Source organism: Balaenoptera musculus, chromosome 2 (assembly GCF_009873245.2).
Source record: "Balaenoptera musculus isolate JJ_BM4_2016_0621 chromosome 2, mBalMus1.pri.v3, whole genome shotgun sequence".
NCBI lineage: Eukaryota > Metazoa > Chordata > Mammalia > Artiodactyla > Balaenopteridae > Balaenoptera > Balaenoptera musculus.
Window position 1 is genome coordinate 171427106 of NC_045786.1, and position 21839 is coordinate 171448944.

The 21839-nt window shown below is 61.2% G+C and overlaps 1 protein-coding gene across 1 annotated transcript in view; it reads right to left on the reverse strand.

Annotated features, from left to right (window-relative positions):
* Nucleotides 1-21611, reverse strand: part of BEGAIN (brain enriched guanylate kinase associated) — a 44390-nt gene extending 22779 nt beyond the window's left edge. Inside the window, exons 1-2 of the mRNA XM_036845032.1 lie at nt 21497-21611; nt 4646-4674 (exon numbers count right to left, since the gene is read on the reverse strand). Coding sequence (XP_036700927.1) covers nt 4646-4674; nt 21497-21538 — 71 coding nt within the window. The 5' untranslated portion in view covers nt 21539-21611. The remainder of the gene's footprint in view (nt 1-4645; nt 4675-21496) is intronic.
* Nucleotides 21612-21839: the final 228 nt, after the last annotated feature.

The window sequence follows — 21839 nt, forward strand, 5'->3', positions numbered from 1 at the left end:
AACAAAAAAATCCCCAAAACCAATAAAAAACCCCCAAAATAAAAAAACCACAAAACCCAAAAAAACACAAAAAAGCAAAAAAACACATATACACAAAACCAAAAACCAAAACCAAACCAACCAACCAAACAACAACAACAAAAAAAACCCACAAAGAACAACGACCAAAAGGAGCCTAACCCCAAAACCATACACGAAAATCACTTCCAATAGCTTCATGACATCAGAAGGGTTTCTTAAACGGGACACAAAAAGCTTTCATCAAAAAGTAAAAGCCTAAAAGATTCAAGAGAAACTCAACGGAATTAAAATTAAGAACTTCTGTTCATCAGAGGACCATTGAAAGAGTGAGAATCAAGCAACCAGCGGGAGGTGCATTTGCCACACGTGTGACTGACAAGGGTTCTCTGAAGAGCTCCAAATCAATAGGAAAACTTGATGGAAAAACACACAGAAGTCACAAACGAGGAAGCCCAAATGGGCAGTAATCCAGGGCCGTGCAATTAACGCCACCGGAGGAGCAGCTCCCCGCCTGTGGCCTGACAGAGCCCAGTGCGGGGACGCTGCGGGGACACAGGAAGTCCCAGTGCCGCGGGGAGGGTGTGGCCTCATCTCCTAAAGCTGGCGGTGGGCGTGCCCTGTGCCCCAGCAGTGCCGCCCCGGGGTACCCCAGGGAGGCTGCACGTGTTCCCCAGCACCTGGACAGGCATGGTCACAGCAGCTTCATTCACAGTGGTCCAGGCTGGAAGCCGCCCGTCCGGACGGCCATCAGTGAACAAAGAGATAACTTCACTCACAAACGCCGTTCCCCAAGAGAGCCAGCAATGGGCAGCTCCACGCACGCTAAGGACACCTCTCGAAAACATGACGTTTGGGTGAAAAAAAAAGCCAACCTGGAAAGCACAGGCTAAAAGACACCATGTATGTGAAGTTCCAGACCGGGCAAAACAAAACGATGTCAGTTAGGGATGCTCTGGGGCGGCCAAATCGGGAAGAAAACAAGCAACCGCTTTATCACAAAAGCCAGGATCCTGAAGACTTCCGGGGGGAGGAGGAGGGGGCTGTGACTGGGGAAGGGTCTCGGTGGGGGCTGGTCCCTGGGAGGTTGGCAGCATTCAACTTCTTGACCTGGGTGGTGGTCGTCCTGAAGTTAACCTCTAAACGGCACAGATGTTTATTACTTTTTCTAGATGCCTAGCACGGCTCACAACTTTGAACAATTATATTGTGGGGGGAGGGGTGGACTTGGAACAGGAATAGCTCTGGGTTTCCTGGGCACCTTCTGTGTCCCAGGTGCCATGTGAGGCAACTGACCCACTTTGCTCTATGACAGAGGAGAGAACTGAGGCTCCCACAGAGGAAATGGCTTGCCAAAAGGCATGCAGCAAAGTGGCCACGGCGGGAGTGAAGGCAGGCGGACCCGGGGCAGAGGAAGGCAGAGGAGGGGATTAACTTGGGGATTAGCGGTGCCGCGGCTCCGCATGCTGACAGCCAGCCGGGACTCGCTAATATCTGCAAATATTTGAGTGTCACAGGAAGAGTTTTTCAAGCAGTCAGAGGCAGGAGAGCTGCGTGAGCGAGGGGCAGGGGGCACGCATCAGGCCACAGCAGAGGCGGACAGATCTGGGGCTGGAGAAATGGACCCCATGCTCTGCTCGCAGGGGCTTCCTTATGCGGCGGAGAGGACAGAGGACACCCCACCGACCTCCACTCCCCACCCCTCACCGGTCTCTCTGAACACAGCCTTGCTTCCTCAGGCCCCCAGGACTCTGCACCTCTAGGAAGGCTCGTCCTATCTGTCCTCCTTGCAAACTCCTATTCATTCTTTAAGCCTTGGCTCAAGTGTCCCTGCTTCCAGGAAGCCCTCTCTGATTCCCCAGGCTAGTGTCTCCAACCTGGGATCTCTGGGAGCCTGTGTTTTGGGCCTGGGTCCCTGTTCTGGAGGGCTGACCTGTCTCAGCGCCAGCACAGGACCTACACAGAGGGGGAATGAGCCCACTGGGGGTGAGGGATAAGAGAGTCACAAAAGCCACAGAGAGAAGATGACAAGGAGGATAACCAGTCTGTCATGTGGACAAGAAGGTGGGTGGAAGGGCATTGAGAGCAGAGGGAACAGCATGAGAGGCATGAAAGGCAGAGAGGCATGAAGGTGACAGCTAGTTTGGGACTCAGAAGTGGGGCTGCAGTATGGGGTGGGAGGTGAGGAGGGGGACTCAGGCAGAGGGAGCCCCAGCTGGGTACCTGCTCACAAAGGGAGACACTGAGGGTCACAAGGACATAGTCCTTGTGGCTCTGGGCACTGCGGGTGGGTGGGTGTGTTGTGTGACAAGTGTTGGATGGGGCAAAGGGCCTGCCCTCTCGGAGCTCAATTCAGATTCCTAGGGCCAGCCTGCGATGCAGGCCCCAGGACAGGAGGAAGGACCCCGGCACAGGGCCATCCTGCTGGACAGCCAAGACCCCTTCCCTTGGACCACAAATGAATCTTCTCCTGCCTGGGAACCCATAGTTGTGCAGTTCGGATGCTCAGGTTCCAGGTGAACCTCTACCTGGACCCCTGCTGTGGGCCAGGTCCCAGGTGAGGCCTGTCACCCACAGTATCTCAAGTCATCCTCCCAACAGCCCTGCAAGGTGGGGGTGCTGAGGATACCCACTTTACAGATGAGGAAACTGAGCCCCAGAGAGGGTCAGGACTTTGCCAGAGGACCCTGTGACCTACACCATGGGAGGCCATGCTGACCAACTTCCCTTACATCCCTTGGGGCCTCTTGGTTCTGGACCCCCGATACTAAATGCTGGGCAGAACCCTACAGGGGCAGCCCCAGTACTGGCTGGGAAGAAATAGTCTGGAAAGGGCCTCGAGGTCGCTCTGAAACTACTAATAGGGTGAGAGGGAGAGGAGAGCAGGATGCGCCCCAATTCTGGGAGGCCATGCTGTGTCCTGGCCATACGGGACCCCCAATCCCACCGGCTTCTGAGCTCTGCTTCCGATGCCTCAGTGCAGCCCAGCAGCCTGGGCCCTGGCCACCGCGACCAGCCTTCAGGATTCCGCTCAGGGAAGCCCTCAGCCCACCCAACAAAGAGACGCTCGGTGCCCTCAGCAGCTGAGATGGTAGCTCTGCCCACCCGGCTCACTTGCCCACCTGTGTTCCTAGCCAGGCTGGGCCATGTCTCTGTCCCTACTGCCCAGAGCACAGGGGCAGGTGCTCCAGAGCCTTGGCTGGGCATGGAGAGAGAGGGAAAGAGGACCAGAGAGGGGCCCCCCACCAGGCTGGCCTCAAGGTGCCCCATGCATGCTACCTTTTTTTCAAGTCCCACCTAAGTAGTGATGCCTTCTCCGCAGAGAGCCCCATCCAGTGGGGGTGCTGGTGAGATGACAGCCGATGGGGGCACAGAGGAGCGTCCCGGCCTGGGGTCAGAGGCCTGAGCTCATCTATGTGGCCAGAGGCAGAGCTGCCGCTGTCTGGGCCTCATCAGCCCCACCTGGACCTTGACCATGACAAGGTGGGCCTGGCTGATGGACGTTTGGTTTTGTGTCTGAGCTCCTACGACCTAAGAGACTGGACTCCTCCTCCCAGCCCAAGACAAATGGGTTCTGGTCCTGTGGGACCCACAAGGGAGGGCTGCACTCCAGCTCAGCGGCCAGAAGATGGCCCTGCGCTCATGTCCAGTCTGGGGCCTCCGTGTGGGCCCACCTGTCCCCAGGGTCCCCCTGGGCATTCCCGAGTGACTCATCCACAGCACTGAGGGTCACTTGGGAAGGCCCCAGGGCCCTCTCCCCTAGACCGTGGGACCTGCACTGGAAAAAGCTGGGCTCTGCTGGGTGCCTGCCCCTTGGGGAATGGGTGCACCTGCTACCCAGCTGCCTCACCAGGGATGCTGATCCTGGCCTTGGGAGGGGGGAAGAGGGGGAGGGAGGAGGCCAAGAGACCCTCCAGGCCCCGCGGATCTTCCTGAAACCCAGCAGCCAGAGCTGGGCCTCGGTTCAGCTTCCGGAAGGAAGACGCAGGAGGGGTGTTCCCAAAGTGGGGGTCAGGGTGCCCAAGGGAAGTTGTGAATATTCAAATCGACAGATCCCGGGCCAGCCGAGAAGGGCGCCCAGTGGAGTCCGCAAGGCTCAAAGTTTAGCACCTGGAGGGAGGCCGAGGGAGACTCTCCCCAGACGCCGTCGCGGGATTCCCCCCAAATCGCTCCAAGACGCGACTGCCTCGCCCGCCGGCAGGACTCCATCCCCCGCCCCTGCCCCCACGAGGTGGAAACTTAAAAACTCAGAACAGGCAACTGTCAGCTGGGGGATGGGGGACCGGCCGGCGCGGGGGACTGATGCGTAACAGCAGGAGCAGGGTCCCGGGGGACAATCCAGAGTCCAGGGCAGGGCCCGGGGTATCGCGGAAACCCGCGCGCGCGCCGACCCCCAGCCGCATCGGCCCCGGGCCGGCCGAGGACCCCCCGCGCGGGGCTCCCCGCGGTCTAGCCGCGCGCGCTCACACACGCACCACACACGCACGCATACCAGCCCCGGCCAGCCCCGCCGGGCGGCCGCGGGCCGCAGATGCGCTCGGGCACAGCCCTCTCCCCTCGCCCTCCCTAGCGCCCCCATCCCCGACCCCGGCCCCGGGAGCCGCGGCACGGAAGACGCTCCACTCACCTGAGTTTCTCCATGTCTGCGGCAGAGGCCTGCGAGAAACCAAACGAGAGGGTCAGCAGGCAGGAGGCGTGCGCTCCGCGGCCGCGCCGGGCGGAGCTGGGCACCGCGGGCACAGGCGGGCGCGGCGGCGGGTCACCCCCGCGCGGCTCTGTTGTTTTAAAGTCCGGCCCGCGCGCCCCCAGCCCACACTCACTGGCCGCCGTCCCTGGGACTCAATGGGTGCGCGGGGCCTCGGCCGAGTAACAGGTGAGCCCGCCCGGGCCGCCGCGCACCGAGTTACGCCCCCCAGGGAGAGGAAGGGGCTGGCCCGGGGACTCGGGACCGCGCTGACCGGGGCGATCCCAGTCTCGCCTGCCTGAAAAAGAGGGGACCCGGCCTGGCTGCGTTAACTCTCCGGCGGCCGCGGTCCCCGCTGCACACCACCCCCCCCACGCCCCACCCCGCCCGTTAACCCTTCCAGCCCCGCGCTCCCTCCCGGAGGAAGCCAAGCCCTGAATTGCAGAATCTCCGAGTCGGAGAATGTTCAAATCGGGCAATTGGGGGCCGTATGGGAGTGCAGAACCTGACACGCACACGATCCGAGCGTGCTAGCAGTCGGGACCTCAGACTCCTCAATCAGGGACCCTGCTGCCCTCAGCTTCTGGGGTCCGGGCCTGGCTCGCCCCTCCTGGGCCCAAGGGATTAACCCTTGCGCGCCCTGTTCGCCAGCGGGGCTCCCTGCCGGGCTTGCGCAGACCCGCCCGCGCGCGGCTTGGAGACCCTCCCCGCCCAGCCCCGCGCAGCCGGGCAGTCCCTCCGAGGGCCGGGCGGGGGGCCCACCGGCTGCCGTTAACCCTGCGGGCGCCGGAGAACGACCCGGACCGCTAGCGGCCCGGGCGGGATCGCACTTCCTGCGAGAAGCGGGGGGCGCGGGGAGGGCTCTCCATCGCCCGGGAGAGGCCGCTCCCGGGGGCTTTTCCCCGTCCTTCCGTACCATGGCCGGCATTAAAGGGGGACGGTGGGGCTGAGCCCAGGGACCACGCGACACACCTGGGAAGACTGATGGCTGCCCATCCCGGCCCCTCGCGCCGGGCGCCGCCGCCGCGTCCGCCGGGAGCGCGCTCCGCTCCGGTCGGGGCCCCACGCCGCCTCCCCACCGCCCCGCCGGGCGAGGGCGCAGCCCGGCCGCCAGCGCCGAGCTGGAAGGCCCGACCGGGGGCCCTCCGCCAGGCTCGGCCACCGATTCCCCGGGTGCTGGTCAGGCCCTCCCGAGACTCCCCTGGCCTCAGTTTCCTCACCTGCGAGCTGGGCTTGGGGGCAGGGGGAGCAAGACGAGGCGCTCTGCTGCCCTTCTGCATCGCGGACTGCGCAGGGGCTGGGGTGCGGGAAGGAATTCCAGAGGAAAGGATCCCCGAGGCGTCTGGACTGGCGGCCAGACACAATCCCCGACGCTCTAAAAGTTGTCGGAGACCACGAGCCCAGACCCCTCTATATACCCTCCTCCCCCAAGACAAAGAGCTGGCCGATTGGCCAGCATCTCCCCGACGCCCCCTATGTACCCAGGCCCACCTTTCCCAGGTTCCCATCACCGCGCTCAGCACACTAGATCCCAGCATACAGCAGGCGCTCAATAAACACGGACAATGCATGCTTGAATCCTACACCTCTCTGGCGTGTCTGTTCCTGCCTCTTCCCTTCTGGCTGTGCTTTCCAGGCAGGAGCCCTGTCCCTTCACCAGGGCACCCCCAGCACCCAGCAGGCCTGGCCTCCACCCCGCCAACGCAGGGTGGGAGGAGCCCTGTGTGGCGAGGGTCAGCCCCAAGCCCCAAAGTCCAAGTGTTCCATCAGCCACCCACGGTGCCTCGCTCATTCATTAGCTCTGGGCTTGCTTCTTGGGGTTCGGAGGCGGCAGCAAATGAGGTGAGCCCTGCCCTCAGGGGCTAATGGTTGAGAAATGAAACCGCGGCTCGCCTCCCGGGAGTCCACTCGCAGCTGAACAGCAGAGATAGTAAGGACACCACCACCCAGCAGCCCTGCGTTCACCGCACTGTCCAGCTCTTCCTCAGGGAAGCAGTCACTCCCATTTTACAGATAAGCAGAGTGAAGTTCAGAGACAGAGCCCAGCTGGGCCTGGACCCCATTGCTCAGAGACCTTTCCCACCCGAAGGCTGGGGACACCCCTCATATGTCTCCAGTTGCATCAGTCACTCACAATGAATGACCTGCCAGGGAGTTTGTCTAAAATTGATAAGAATGTATTAAAATTTAATTATAAAAATCTCGCATTTATTATTTATATTGAATGTTTCAGCTCTTCTAAAAGGCCTGTCTGGGAATTTCTCCCCCAAGAAGGGACTCTAGGAGAGGCTGCTGAGTCGCCCTGGTGGCAGGGGGAGGGGTGGGAGGGAGGGTGGGAGGGGAAGAAGGCTGACGGAATGGGAGGGGGTCCAGCCCCAGCACCTCAGCAGCCCCTCCCTTCACTCCGCTAATCTAGACCCTGAAGCCTGGCTCTGATCCTACCACGCAGTCTCACATTCTCCCCAGACCCAGTGCCTGTGTGGTCACCACTGCCCTCATCCTTAAAGGCCGCCTCCTCCAGTCAGCCCTCCATGATGGAGGCCCAGCGGAGTAGTTGGGTTTGGCCTCCACACCAGGTCTGTGCTCCCTGGGGCAGGGCCTGTGTCTTTCCCAGCTGTGTCCCGGGGCTAGCCCAGCACCTCACCCAGGGGGTGGGAGTTGTGCTCTGGGTGTATGTGCAAAGAGCAGTCACAGCTGTGTGTGGCTGGTCCCATGTGGAGGGGCTATGCCTTTGGCAATGGTCTTGGTGTTGGGGCTGGAGAACCACGTTTGAGTCTTGACTCTGCAATTCATAATCACAAGATTTGGGGATATTCCTGAGATGCCCCTCTTTTGGATGAGGAAACCTGGGCCAGAGCATGAAGTGGCTTGCCCTGAGTCACCTGAGGCTAGCTGAGGCCTGCCTGTTGGGCTGGGTGGAGGAGAATGGGGGCACTGCCTGGGTCTCAGGCCAGAGGTAGTGCCTCCGTTATAGGAGGGGGCAGGGGCTGGTGGGGGCCATGACTACGAGGGACCTGGAGATGTCTAGGGTCCCCAGTGTGAAATGATGGGGCAGGAAATACCCTCAAGGCCCCATCTGGCCCCTCCAGGGACCCACAGGCAAGTGGGGTCCCAGTGCTCTCCTGATACAGGTAGGAACACAGGCTGGCACTCTGGGTGCCCTCCGAGGGAGAGTCCATCCCTGCCCTGGGCGCTGTCCCTCTGGTTCACCCCATACTCACAGCCCCATGCCTATTCCTGCAACACACCTGTGACGTTGTCACTGTCTGCCCTAAACTCTCCTCTTATCTCTTCTAGGTGGTCCAGCCCCTCTGGATGGTCCAGCCCAGTGGCCATCTTTATTTCCTAGCATCACACAAGCCCCACTTGTTGGCTAAACTGGACCATACCATGCATCCCTGCCTCAGCCCACCTGCTACCGCTTCCTTCTGTGTCTTTGCCGGTGCTGGTCCCTGCCGCCCCGAACGCTCACCCTCCTTCACCCCGAGCCGTATTCTGAGCTCCCTGCTGACCACCACAGCCCTACCACCTCCCTCCTTTCCCTATTCCCTGAGAGACTCTGAGCTTCCAGAGGGCCAGAGACACGCCCCTCCACCCTTTAGTTGCCTGCCTGCTGTATAGCCAGTGCAGCCTTTGGCCCTGTTAAGGAAATCAATCCTATTTAATCCCCATGGTGACTTGCGAGGTGGGTCTTACAACCCCCATTTTACAGATGCAAAAACAGAGGCTCCAAGAGGCAAACCCCTGCAGGTTGGGTGCAGAAGCGTGGAGGGTTGGGGCCAGCTTCCCAAGCTGCCATCTTCCCAGTGGCACCTGGGCACGTGACGGATGCACATAGTAGGTGCTCCCAAGGGGCAATGGAGGGAGGCAACTCCGCGTCACAAGTCAAGCCTCCACGAGGGGTTGGTAAATACCGACTGGGCCCTGCCTAACCCTCTGACCACACCCCCACCACCTGCCCTTCACTTGGCACACATTGGCCACACTGGCCACTTTGCTGGTCCCAAGCTCACCCAGCTCACTCCTGCCTCAGGGCCTTTGCACTTCTTCCCTCCGCCTGGATCTTTGCTTCTCTGACTACCCACCTAAAGTAGCTCCTCTCTCCCACCAAATGATTTCTCATCACGCCCTGTCCCTTTGGACTCATCCTCTTTGTCCATTTGCACCTGCACGACAAGAGACACCCCTGACAGCAGGGCCCCTCTGCTTCAGCCACGTTGTCTCCATCCCTAGGGCCTGTTGCAGAGGCCTCTGATGAACAGTTGGTGACGCCTGAGTGAACGCAATTGCTCTTAGTCCCCAGCCAGCGGCGTCTGCTCTCCACCTCGAGCGGCCTCTGGTCTGCTCTCATGGTCCCTATCACTCACCCATCGTCCCATGCCCCTCCCCCAAGCCCACCCCCACGTCGGGGGCGGCACCTGAGCCCGCTTGGTACCCGGCACACACACACCTGCACAGAGCCCTGCCCAGGGAACCCCTCTGCTGATGCGGGTCAGTCCCGCACTGGCCCCCACGAGCAGATGTGTGAATCCTCTACTGGACCATCTGGCCCGGTTGTATTGCTGCCCTTTCCCACCCAAATCTTGTGGTTGCCGGAAACTGTCACGAGAAGGAAAGCGGGTCCAGGTCAGGGAGGGGTCTGCTGGGCGCTGAGGCCTCCCCTCTGCCTCCGACTCACCCTGTGACCCTGGGCGAGTCCCTGCCCTCCCTCAGGGCCTGTGATGGGTCCCCTGGGCCCTCCTTAGATCTACTCTGAGCTCCAGCTTCCTTGGTTTCTTCCTTATCCTGCTCCCTCACCCTCTTCTCAAGGGGAGGAAACGAGCCGAAGAGTACAGAGGGCAGAGATTGGGGGGGGGGCGGTAACCAAATCCCAGATGTGGCCAAGGCAGCGACCACCCACCTCCCACTGATGGCGACTTGGGCTTCCTATGCAACTATGTGAACTTGGGCAAAACCCTCAACCTCTCTGAGCTCAATCCCTCATCTAGGGAAGATGGAAAATCTTCAAAGGACGTTGTGAGTGACACGGTGGCCACGTATGTGTATGGGACTGTCTTGGGGATAGGGCTGGTGAAGGGCGCAGCCGCCGCTCCTGAGCCAGACTTTTGACGTCATCACTCAGGGTGGACCCTCTTCTAAGAGGTTTTACATCACTCCTTGCCTTCTTGCATTCATTCAACAAACATTCACTGTGTGCCCCGTTCTAGGGGACTCAGCAGTGAACAGACTAAACTAGAGGACCTTCTCTGCTCTCACGGTGCTGATATTCCCACAGCGGGGAGGCAGATTACCCGGGGCATCAGTGCAGGGCCCCTCCTGCCCTGAGTTCAGGGAGCGTCCAGTCACCAGTGGGGAGCAGAGGTTGAGTTGAGGGCCTCGTGGGCCACCGTCAGGACTTTGGCTTCTATCTTGAGTGGGTTGGAAGCCCTGACAGAGCTGAACAGAGTGGGGACCCCTCGGGCTGCTGGGCGGAGGACGCACTGAGGGGTGAGGGCAGGGCCCGAGGAGTCCAGCTGGAGGCACCTATACAAATCCAGTGGGGACCAGGGTGGAGGCGGGAGAGGCGCTCAGATGCCCTGACAGACTAGAGATGGGGGTGGAAGGAAGAATCGCCAAAGATGAGGCCATGGGTTTCGGCCTGAGCAGCTTGAAGGGGGAGGGGGTTGGGAAGAAGATCAGGATTCAGGTCCAGACATCCCAGCAGGGATACGGACAAGAGGGCAGGGACTTGGGTTTGGAGTTCAGAGGAGGGTCCAGGAGATGTGAATGTGGGAGTGGCCAGCATGGAGACAGCACTTAGGCTCCGAACTGGATGAGGTCGCCAAGGGAGTGAGCATAGATGGGGAAGAGGAGGGGCTCTGCCAGGCGAGGGTTCAGAGAGGGGGCGGGGCCAGCCCAGGGGACCAAGAAGGGGCAGGCGGGGAGGTAGGAGGGGAAAGGCGGTGTCAAAGACTGTGTCATGGGTGAGAAGCCGGCCTCGGGTCCCTCAGCATCCCCCGCAGGGCTCGCTGCGCTGGGCACACAGTGGGTCATCCCCTGATACCTTAGTCGGAATACCAAGGTGAGCAGAGATGGACGGGAAAGGGGCGAGCGCTGGCCCAAGGTCAATCAGCAAGTTGGGGACTTGAACCCGTACCTTAGCTTGGGGCTGTCCCCAGATGGGGCCAAGAATGTCCTTCCCCTGGGGACTCTGGAGGACCTCGCTGCGGGCTGAGAGGTGCCCCGGCCGAGCCCCGCGCTTCTCTGCATGGCCTGGGCAGGGCCTCGGGTTCCCAGCCGTGCGCCGGTACAGATGCACTAGGCCCGCGGCTGCAAACTGGCCTCCTGAGCTAAATCTGGCCCGCCAGCATGTTGTATTTGGCCTGCGAGAGGGTTTTAATTTTTTTTTTTAAACGTTTGAGCCAACATTTAAAAATTGGGAGAGTTTACATTTTAAAATCCGTATTTTTGGCTTCTACTGAAATTTTGGAAGATCTGACAACTCCGGCCCACATTCCCACATGGCAACAGTTGGGGAGCAGGGAAGCAGCTGCCCCCTCCAGAGGCACCTTGGGGGTCCCCCAATGGGGAGAGGCGCTATCACACCTTAAACTGGCCCTATAGACGGGGAGCCTGAGGTCCAGAGGGTGGAGGGGGCTTGCTCGTGAGCTCTCACAGTGGGAAAGCCCCTCCGGCAGGATCCAAACGCAGCTCTGGGGAGTTCCAGGCCTGGCATCTGGGGTCTTGTCACAATGTCACTAAGGCCACTTCAGAGCCCCCCGCCTGCCTCTCCTTCCTTGACCCCGGCCTGTGCTTCCTGCTCTCTTCTGCCCGTTTTGTTCTCAGGAAACAACTGGCTTGAGTCATTCACACTGTAGTACGAGTGAGCCTTGGTACCAGGTCTGTGACAGTGACGGCTGGAGGTCCCGGAGACCTTCCACAGTGGCTTCTTGTTTGCTGGACAGTGAAGGGTCAGACCAGGGTCCCCCATGACCATGCAGCCAGACGGGGCAGAGGCCTTCCCCCACCCTTGCCTGCTTTGCCGCTTCCTCCCTGAAGTGGTTAACGGTGCGACTCCAGGCACTGTCCTCGAGAAAGGGCTTTCAGACTGCTGCCTGGAAGCCCGGGGTCTCCCTACCTTCCCGAAGCTCCACCTTCACCCTGGGAACTGTTCTGAGGACACAAGCCTGTCCAGGCTAGGCAGAGGGGCCGTCATCACCACCTTCATGGCTACCATCGTCCCAGGGACGGGATTCCTGTTGTGTGCCAGGCACCTCCACGCATTATCTCTAATCCCCTGCCACACACACGAAGACACTGGGGGATGTGGCTTGTCCGGGTTCACGGAGCCAGGGCACAGCCCAGCCAGGACCCGGCCGGGCTCTGCTCGCTGAGCCTCAGTTCCTGGTCTGTGAAATGGGCTAGATCCTAGTATCTCTCTCACTGGCCTGTTTGGAGTATTCAATGCGAGGCTGGAGCTGACCACATATGACGCTGGGCTGGGCTGGGCTGGGGGCTGATGCCCACCTCCCGCTTCAAGGAGCCAACACCAGCTCCTTGGGAAGGACATTCTGGCTGGGACCCAGGACAGAGCCCTGCCCCCCAGCACCTGCTGCAGGACCCCGACAGGTCCCCGAGGCCCTGTGCTGCCTTCAGACAGAATCTTCCAGAGGCCTGGGCATCACGGGGCTCCCCCGGGACCCAGTGGTCCCTGGAGTGAGGTCTGCATGGTGCGCAGAGCCTAGAGCGGAGGGTGGGGAGCTCCCGGATCGCCAGGTCCTTGTGGAGGAGGCCGGGGACGCGACCCTTATTGGGTGCCTGCTGGATGCTTTCCCCGTGACAAGGTGAAAGAAAACTCGGGACCATGACCGCTTTTCCACGGCCGGGGAAACCGAGGCCCTGAGTGGGTGGGCAACCTGCCCAGGTCCTTGAGCTGAGTCCCCCTGAGCTGAGAACTCCCCGGCTGCGCTTGGCCCAGCGGACCCCAGAGGAAGGTATGGTGGTCTTCAAATACCCAGAGCTCCCCTCCAGCCACGCTGCTCCCTGGCTCTCCCTGGAGAAAGAGGCAGGTCAGGTCACTGGAGGCAACTGACGCAGAGGAGCGTAGGTGCAGAGGGGGAGGTTAAGACGGCCTGCGTCCAGCCCCGCTCCTCCTGTGACCTCCCCTCGCCTGTTTCCTCCCAGTACGCACTAGTTCTGGAGCACAAAGATGACACCGACCCGCTGGGGGTGCACAGGGATGGAGAGTTAGAACAACTCTGGTCAGCGCTCGGCAAGCATCAGCTCTCTCCTACCGCCCAGGATTTTGTTTTTAAAAGAACCTCTCCGCGCAGGGCCGCCATTCTGGGAGGGGCCGGGGCGAGATCTCCACCACCTGGCCCTGCAGCCCCACCTCGATCCTGTGCCCATAGTCAGGAGCGGACAAGGTCCTCAACAGCCCATAAGGACCCGCCCTGGCCCCGAGGGACACAGGTGGTTTGGGAGACGAAGGCTAGCAGCGAGGTGGGGTGCCGCCATCCTGACACCCTGCACGACCCGATCCCCCAGCACGGCCGAGCAGGTCTCACTGAATCTTTCTGCCCCTCTGTCTGAGGCCGAAGTGTGTGTGTGTGGAGGGGGTGATGACGTGCTATTTAGATTCGAAGACCTCAGTCCAAGCCCAGCCTCCCCAGGGGGCCCCGGGGCAACTCAGAGCCTCAGTTTTCCAACTCCATAAAATGGGCAGCTAGGAAGGACATGGACCCACCCGTCTTCCTGACGGGACTGTGACATCCTACCTCACGTGGACGTGTCTGAGGTTCAAAACTTCAAAAGAATCATCATATAAGATCCCGTGGTGAAACACCAAGGTCTCTGCCACTGGGGGTGTGACATTATTGTTATCTTTGTTGTTTACTCATGCGTACTCCAGAAATAGCCTGCCTGCCCCAAAGCCAGAAATTCCATCCTAGAGCTTCCTTCTTTGGGTGCTTAAGGTCTTTCCCGTTACAGTGATTATGAAAGGGGGGTGATGAGGGAGCTCGGAGGGGGTCAGCCAGAACTTGTGGGGAAATGGCCCATCAAGGGAGAAGGGAAGGGGCCCCAGCAGACCTCTGTCCAGCTGCCCCCTGGGGGATGGGCGGGGGCTGAGACTCACCGGGCTTGGCGGCCTCTGGGGGGAGGCAGCTGGGCCTCCACGCTTGCTGCTGCCCACGCGAGGCACACTGGTCTCCGTGGCCCGGCCTGGCCCCCCTCTGCTTGCAGCCTCCGGGGCCACCTCCGAGGACAGCTGGGGGCTCAGGGCCAGGGTCTTCTCTGGGGCTGCAGCTCCTGCGAGGGGCTCCTGGGCCAGGCCTGGGTCTTGCTCACCTGGGGAGGGCTCCGGGCTGCGGCCTCTGGGCCCCCGGAAGGCCTCCAGGGTCCCGGGGTCCAGAACCCGCACAGCGACTTCATCCAGGAATCTGGAGAAGGGCAGCCTGGCCTCCTGTCGGCGGCTCAGCCAGGCGAGAGGGCCGGTGGCAGCCCTGCTGCCAGCGCCCAGGGGCTCCGGGATGGACAGCAGGCCAGGTGACGCCTTTGTCTCCTCCTGGCCAGGCTGTTTCACCCAGCTGGGGTGAGATGGTGGGCCCTTGGGGTTCTGACCTGAGGTGGGGCTCAGTTTGCAGCTTTGAAGGTCCTCTCTGCAGACCTCCTTCCTGGGGGCTTCGGCCCTGGGCTCCACGAGGGAGCCGTGGCCATCCTGCCTGCGGCTGCCGGGGTCAGAGCCCCGTGCCTGGGAGCCGGCCCCTGAGAGCATCCTCCTTGGTCAGTCCAAGGTCAAGCCTCTCCAAGTACCTCACTGACACCTACTTCTCTCCTCCCACGTGGCTGGGACCCCTTCGCCCTCTGGGGGGCGGGGGCAGGGCCACCCGTCCCTCACTGGCCAGAGTGATCAGCTGAACGCCCGCCCCCATCGATCCAGAGAGCACGTGGCAGGGGGCCTCCCACCCCCTAAATTGATTCTCACTAAATGGGAGCTGGACTCCAGGGCTTAGAAAGTGCTAGAGAAGGGAAGGTCATGTCCTGGGGAGGCAGCCTGCACTGAATGAGCACCTGCTGTGTGCCGTGGGGCGGGGGGAGCCCTGGGCTGGGTCTCACACCCTCCACTCCCCACGTCTCCTCATCTCTGCCAGGTGTGGGGTTGGGTGCAGGGACATGGGTGAACACGGGGCCTGAAGGAGGGGAAATTAGAACCGCATCCATCTGGCAGAATGGGAGGGAGTGGTGGAGACTGCTGGCTGCCCACTGTCCTCCCACTCTTCCTTAGTGAAGAACCCTCCTTTTATCCTGGGAGGCAAGATACCCAACTAAAAGACTGCATTTCCCAGGCTCCTCTGCAGCCAGGGGTAGCCAATGAGATATAAACAGAAATTATTGGGTGTGACTGCTCCTTAAAAGGGATCAGAAAGCTTGCCTGTGCCCTTTTTGCTCCCACTCCCAAACCCTCCTGCTTCTTATCTAGAACATGGAAGTGATGGTTGGAGCTACTGCAGCTGTTTCACACTGTGAGGCAAACTTGAGGCAGAAGCCATATATAAAGGCTGGAGGAGCAGAAAGACAAAAAAGAACCTGGGTTCCTGATGACCACTGAGTCATCACACTAGCCCTGGACCACCTGCCTCTGGCACTTCTTTAACTTGACAGAAATAACCCCCTGTCTTATTTAAGCCACGGTTATTTCCAGTCCCTGTTACTAGCAGCTGTGTGCAATTCCTCACTGATACACAGGGGATAAGGTTAGGAACCATGGTTGACAACGCTATGAGGCAAGAGCCTTTGGCACATGGGGGCCCAGGGTGCAGTTAGATGGGGAGTGGGGTGGGGAGGAATACCCCAGAGAAGGGCCAGAGCCCTTGCTCCTTTGCGTGAAGGGAGACACACAGATCCCTGGCATCTCAGGAAGCCAGGGGTCCACGCAGAACTCCTGGGATGCAGCTGCATGAGTCAAAGGAAGGCTCGCTAGGGGGTGGCAGCCCCAGGCTCTTGGCCATGATCCCCGGCCCTGGCTTCTGGTGCTGCTTGGAGGATGGCCTAGGCTCTCTTTGGCACTGCCTGCTCATGCCTGTGTACCTGGGGCCTCTGCCCATCTGGCAGTGCCTAGATGCCTCACATCAAGTGCTGGGGACCCCTTCTTTTCTGAGCTCAGCTGGACACCTCTCTGGTTGCCTCACAGCACCTGTGACTAAATGTCTGAAAAGCCGCAGGAGCTCACCTGCCCAAGACAGGGATGGGAGCTGCCTGGACCTTCCCTCTCCCTCTCCCCCACCGTACCCCTAACCATCAGGCCCTGACTGTTCAGCCTTTCTCACACCTGGCCACCTCCCTCCATCCTCACCATCACCTTGCTGGTCCCAGGTGCCACCGTGTCTCATCCGGACACCTATAATCACCCCTCCCTGGGGTCCCTGACCCCAGCTTGGTCCACCCCACAGACGAGCCAGTGTGAACTTTTAAAATCACACACCAGATAACCAGACAACATCACACATTCATACGCCCTGCAAGGCCCCAGTGTCTTTTCTACCCTCCCACACAGACCACTCCAGGAACTTCCATCTAGTTCCTGAGTGCGCCAAGCTCTCTCTGGTCTCAGGGCCTTTGCACTTGCTGTTCCCTCTGCCAGGAGCACTCTCCCTCTCTCTCCCTTCCCCTCCTTCTCATCATCTAACTCCCAACTAACTTTCAGGGCCCCCGTTCAATAGCCTGTCGCCTTCCAACCCCCAGATCAGATCAGGTACCCCTGCAGCAGCCTCTTATAACCCCTGCTCTTCTTAACATGACCCCTACCTGTAATCGACATTGCAATTATTTGTTTATTATCTGTGTCCCCCTAGAATGTAAGCTCTACTCTACCCCAGCTCCCCGCACAGGGCCAGGCACATAGGAGGCGCTCAACAAGGAGTTCTCGAATGAATGAATAAGTGAAGTCCCCCAGGTCCGAGTGCCTCTTCACAAGCACCCCCAGCCTGGTGTGGACCTCCTCTGGGCTGGGCACTGGGCAGGAGAACGTGGGGAGTCAGGGGTCTCAGGCTCTTTGGAAGGCCACAGTGTTCCCAGCCACTGCTGCAGTCCCCGGAAGGCCACCCCTTTACGCGTGGACACCCCCCTCCCCAGCAGCAGTCATCCAGCCCTGCTCCATTACTAGTGGGAACAGAACTTGGAGGCCGGCAGATCCAAGGTCAAATCCACCTCCAACACCCCAATTGATCCTGGGCAAGTTACGTCCCCTCCTCATTGCCATGTGGGGACACAGCAGTACCCAGCCCCGGGCAGTGATGTAGTGAGGGTGCAGAGAGCACGCTGGGTGTCTTCAGCACAGAGCCTGGCATCTCGTGGGACCTCAGAACCCATCAGCCTGGGGCTCTAATTTGGCCATTCCCCTACTATGTGCGGTCACAGGAATGTTCTGGGGGCCCTGGCCAGCCGGTCCTCTGAGCCTCTCCCAGAGTTGCCGGCTGTATCAGACAAGTTCCTGTTGTCATAACAACCCACTGGCTCTCCGCCGCCTGGGCCCGAGGCCCCGGAGGATGCTGTCGGCTGCCACGGCTCGCAGCCTGGGCCTGCTCACCTCTTAGCAGCCTGGGCTGCCTCTCCAGAAAGGGCTTCCGGCTCCCCTGCCTCTTGACTCATCTGCTCCAGCCCCCCTTCCCGAGCCCCTACTGTGTGCCAAGCTCCACATCCTCACCCAGATCCTCACCCAGTCCTGTGAGGGGGGACAGCCGTGAACTGTCTTATGCTTAAAGGAGCAGCCTCTCATGGGGGCCAAGTGACTTGTCTGAGGTCACATGGCTTGGATGTGGCAGACCCAGGATGGGACCCCCAGAGGTCAGGCACTCATGCCCTGTTTCACTCCTGGACCCCCTCAGTCCCTCCTCTACCACCCAGACCCACCCTGCTCCCAAGGATGGGAAGCTGGTGTCTGTGAGCTCCGAGGGAGGAGGGACCCAGCTCCTGGTTGCCTCCTGGGGCTGCAACAGGAAAACCCGGCCACAGGGCGCTGGTGGGACCCTGCAGCGGGGGCTGGGGGGTGGGGAGGGCAGGCTGAGCATTCGCTAAGAGCTCCAAACATCACCTCACTTATTCTCACGGCAACCCCCCAAACTGGGACGTGCCACCCTATTTCACGGAGGAGACGGGCTCCGAGGGCTGACTGGTAAACGGCCATGGCCTGCCACAGGCCAGGGACTGTAGCCAACGCCCCGAGTGCAGTCACCTTCCAAGCCTCCCTCATGCCAGTGCAGAAGTTTCTATTACATCCCCCTCTTTTATAGACGAGGACATTCCGGGTCTGAGGATTCTCACACTTTTCATTACCTTGCCTCTGCTTCTGGTTATTTCTGTGCTGGCCTCAGAACCCTCGAGGGTGGCCACAGGCCCAGCATTCATGCTCTGTGCCGTCATTTCTGCACTCTGAATTTGGCCCCGGCCTTTGTTCCTCAGAAGGGGGGTGCACTTGAGCCATCCAGACCTTCCAGAAAGTCTCCCGGGACAAGGAGCTCCATGCAGGAGTCCCCGCTGGTCACCTGTCTTTACAGAAGGCTACACTGAGGCTTCATCGTTCCCTGAGCATGTCTTCCAGCATAACTGGAGAGGCCTCATGGCCCGCTGCCCTCTCCCCAGCCCTGCAGCCTCCCTGCTATGGGATCACGGAACGGAAGGGACGGGGGGTTACATGAGAAGATGCTCCACCCACCCATCCCTGTAACCATTCATCTGCTAGCATGTACCCATTCACACCTCAGTGTGTCCTTCCGTGCCTGTACCTGCTATCCACCACCCATTCATCCACGTATCCATCCTTGTCATTTGTATCTTGTATCCACACATCCATCTGTCCATCCACGGATGCATACATCCATTGACGTGTGTCTATTTGTGCACTGATGCACCCTTCCATGCATCACCAACATACCCTCAAGCACTTACCCATCCACTCTTCCTGTATCCATCCATCCACCCATCCGTTCTTACATCCATCACCTTATTGACATTATTCAAGTCCCCATCCATCCAACCCGGCATCCACGTGTTGCTGCAGTGGTAGCCTCCAGGTGCATGGCCTTTTGGGGCTGGAGCCACTGCTGGGTCCCCTTCCTGGCTGGGGGCGGGGGGACAGTGAAGGTCCCCGTCACTCTCCTAACACCTGCCACACTAGTCAAGGTCCATGCCTCCTGGAGGTAGACTGTGAGATCTTGAAAGGTGAGGTCTGTATCAGAGTCACCTAAGTGGTCCCAGTGAAAGGGGCAGAGTGGGGTACATGGGGAGAGTATGCTATGGGGATGGAGAATCCCTTCATTTATTTGCTCACTCAGCCATTCATTCCCGTAATATTGAACCAACAGAGACAGCTCTGGTCAGCTTTTCCCGCCACCAGCTACCATCGAGGGCCTGCTCTCGGGCCACGGAAGCCACTCCTCTGACCGAGAGAGGTGTTGTGCCTCAGACATTGAGCCCCAGAGAGGGCAGGGCCTTGCTCAAGGTCACACAGCAGAGGAGGAACTGGAACCCAAGACTCCAGACTCCTATCCAGGCCTCTCCTCCAGGCTAGTGACCTGCTCTGCGGCAGGAGGGGCAACCAGGAGGGGACCCTGGGGATAATTCTAGGCCAACACAGTGAGCCTGGGGTCACCCTTGGATTTGTCTCCAGAGATCTTTACCTGCTATGAGGAGACACACACACACACACGCCGACCCATGGCCATGCCCTTGCCCTTGACCTCCACACTCCAGCTGGACTGATCCTCCTCTGATCCTCGCACCCCCCCCTCACCCCCAGGCCTTGACTCAGGCTGTGCTTCTCAGGCTCCTCTACCCTCCCCTGTTCAACTCCTACTCACTCCTGGGCTTCACGAGCCTCCTGGGATTTGGGAAACTGTGAACCATCTCCAACCAAGCCCTGGGTCCACGGACTGCTCTCCTCCCCTCTCATTCATTCACTCTTAACCATCCTTAAGTGCCTACAGGAGTAGGGGTGCTACTTCAAAGTGTTGCCGGGGAGACGATGCGTGAAGATGCTTGTACCGGGCCTGGCACATAGTAGGTGCTCAATAAATGGCAGCTATCTGGGGCCAGACCCTGTGCCCAAGGGTCTTTGAGAGAGGATGGGGGATCGATCACCTTCCAGACTGCTCTGACTCACTTCCGCTCCCTGACCCGGAAACGACCCACTCCCCATGCCTGGCGCATGGAAAGCCAGACCCACACCACTGAGGCTCTAGGCACCCCTAGCCCTGCCCACTCAGCATCCCAGGTGCGAACAGCCTCAGGTTCTGAGGATAAGAGGAACACGGAGCGCAGGAATCTATAAATATGAGACAATAGCTCGGGAGGGTCCCTCTGTAGCAGCGCAGCCTCCCCTCGCCCGGCGCCAGCGCTCAGCTGCCGGGAAGAAGCCGCATCTGCCACTGTGCCTGCTTTTCTGTGCCGCCCTGATTATAGTCAGAGTCGGGGAAATTAAGGGTTTTCGGGGACACTGCCAGGGCCCAGGCTGCTGCCTTCCCGCCCTGTGCGTCACAGATGCCAGGCAGAGCCGCCTCCATGGGCCACTTGCCCCAGCCAGCAGGGCCACACCGGCCTGGCTGGGACGGCACACCATAGTGTATAAGGGGCTTCCTTCCACAGTCCTCCCTGGCCCTGGGAGTGCAGAGGGCTCTGCTGCAGGCAGTGGGCAGGGGGACTGGGGCCCAGTGAAGGACAAGGACCTGTCCCCGGCCCCAAAGATCTAGGGCACTGGGGCCTCCATAGGAGCCAGGCCCATGGAGACCCTGTCCTGCTGGCCCGGGGCCCCAAGGCCTTGACCCCTGGTCAGCTTTCGGTCTGCACAGCCCAGGTCGGTGGCTGACCTTGGCCATCCAGGGCTCCTCCTTTGTAGGCACAGCTCATTGTGCCACCCCCGCTCACTCCTGGGTGCCTGCTCTGCTCCCATCCTGCTGGTCCAGGAGACTCCAGGATGTCGCCCACGCTGTTCCTGCCCCAAAGGAACCACACTGGGGATGGGGTGGGGCCCAGACAAGGAAGGAAACACCTCTAAACCAGGCAGGAAGCGGAAACGCTAGGGCAGCAATTCCCATCCAACAGGGCTGGGGTTCAGGGAGGGAGGAAGCTTCAGCGGAGCGGCCCTGGGCGAGCCCTGCCCTCCCTGAGCCTCAGCGGCTTCGCTTCTTACTGAGGAGAATGGGAACACCTGCCCCGCAGGTGCCGAATGAGACCACCGAGGGGGTCTGGGGCCGGCGCAAGCCCACGCGCTGCAAACGCTCAATGAACCAGCCCCTGGTCCAGCCTCCTTCCGGCTCCTCGACCTCTCCCAGGCGGGCGGCCTCACCGAGCCCTGACCCCGGGCAGGAGGGGGCCTGCCTGCACCCCGGCCACCCGCCGGGCACAGCGGCGGGTCCCCGATCCCCAGGCCCCGCCCTGTCCCCCTGCCCCGTCCCACCCTCCCTTTCGCCGCAGGGACGCACGTGTTGGGGGGCGAAGACCCGGCAACTCGGACCCAGGTGCCCAGGCCGGCCGCGTGGGGGGCAGGGCAGCGCGCTGAGGCCGGGTCCCCGCCCCGCCCCGCCCCGCCCCGCGAGTGCTCCCCGCGGCCGGGCAAGCGTTCCTGTTAGGGCCCCGGCGCACCGGCACCGGAGGGAGCGCTACGGGCGGGGGAGACGACGCTGGACCGTCCCCCCCACCAGCGGGAGGGGGCACGCGGGCCGCCTCCTTCGCCGCGCGGAGACCGCCCCGCCGCGTGGGTGGTGCCCGCCCCGCCTCCGCGCCCGTGCCCGCGCCCTGCCCTCCCGGATCGCAGGTACTCACCGCTCGGCGGAGCCGGCCCGGCCGCCGGCCACCCGTCCACATGGCCCCGGGGCAGCCGCGCCGCTCGCCACCGCCGCCGCCGCCGCCGCCGCCGCCGCCCCCGGCCCGCGCCCTCCCCGCCGAGGCCGAGCGCGCCCGGAGCCGGCGCGGCCGGGGCTCCCCCACCCCGCCCGGCTTCCCGCAGGGAGCGCCCGCCCCCCGCCCCCAGCCCGGCTCCCCGCCAGCCCCGGCCCCGCGCAGCCGCGGCTGATTCAGCGGCTCCCCCCGCAGCGCTCTAGCGGGGCGTACTCGGGGGGCGCGGGGCCGGACTGAGGGCGCTGGGCGCCACGTGCGCACGGGAACC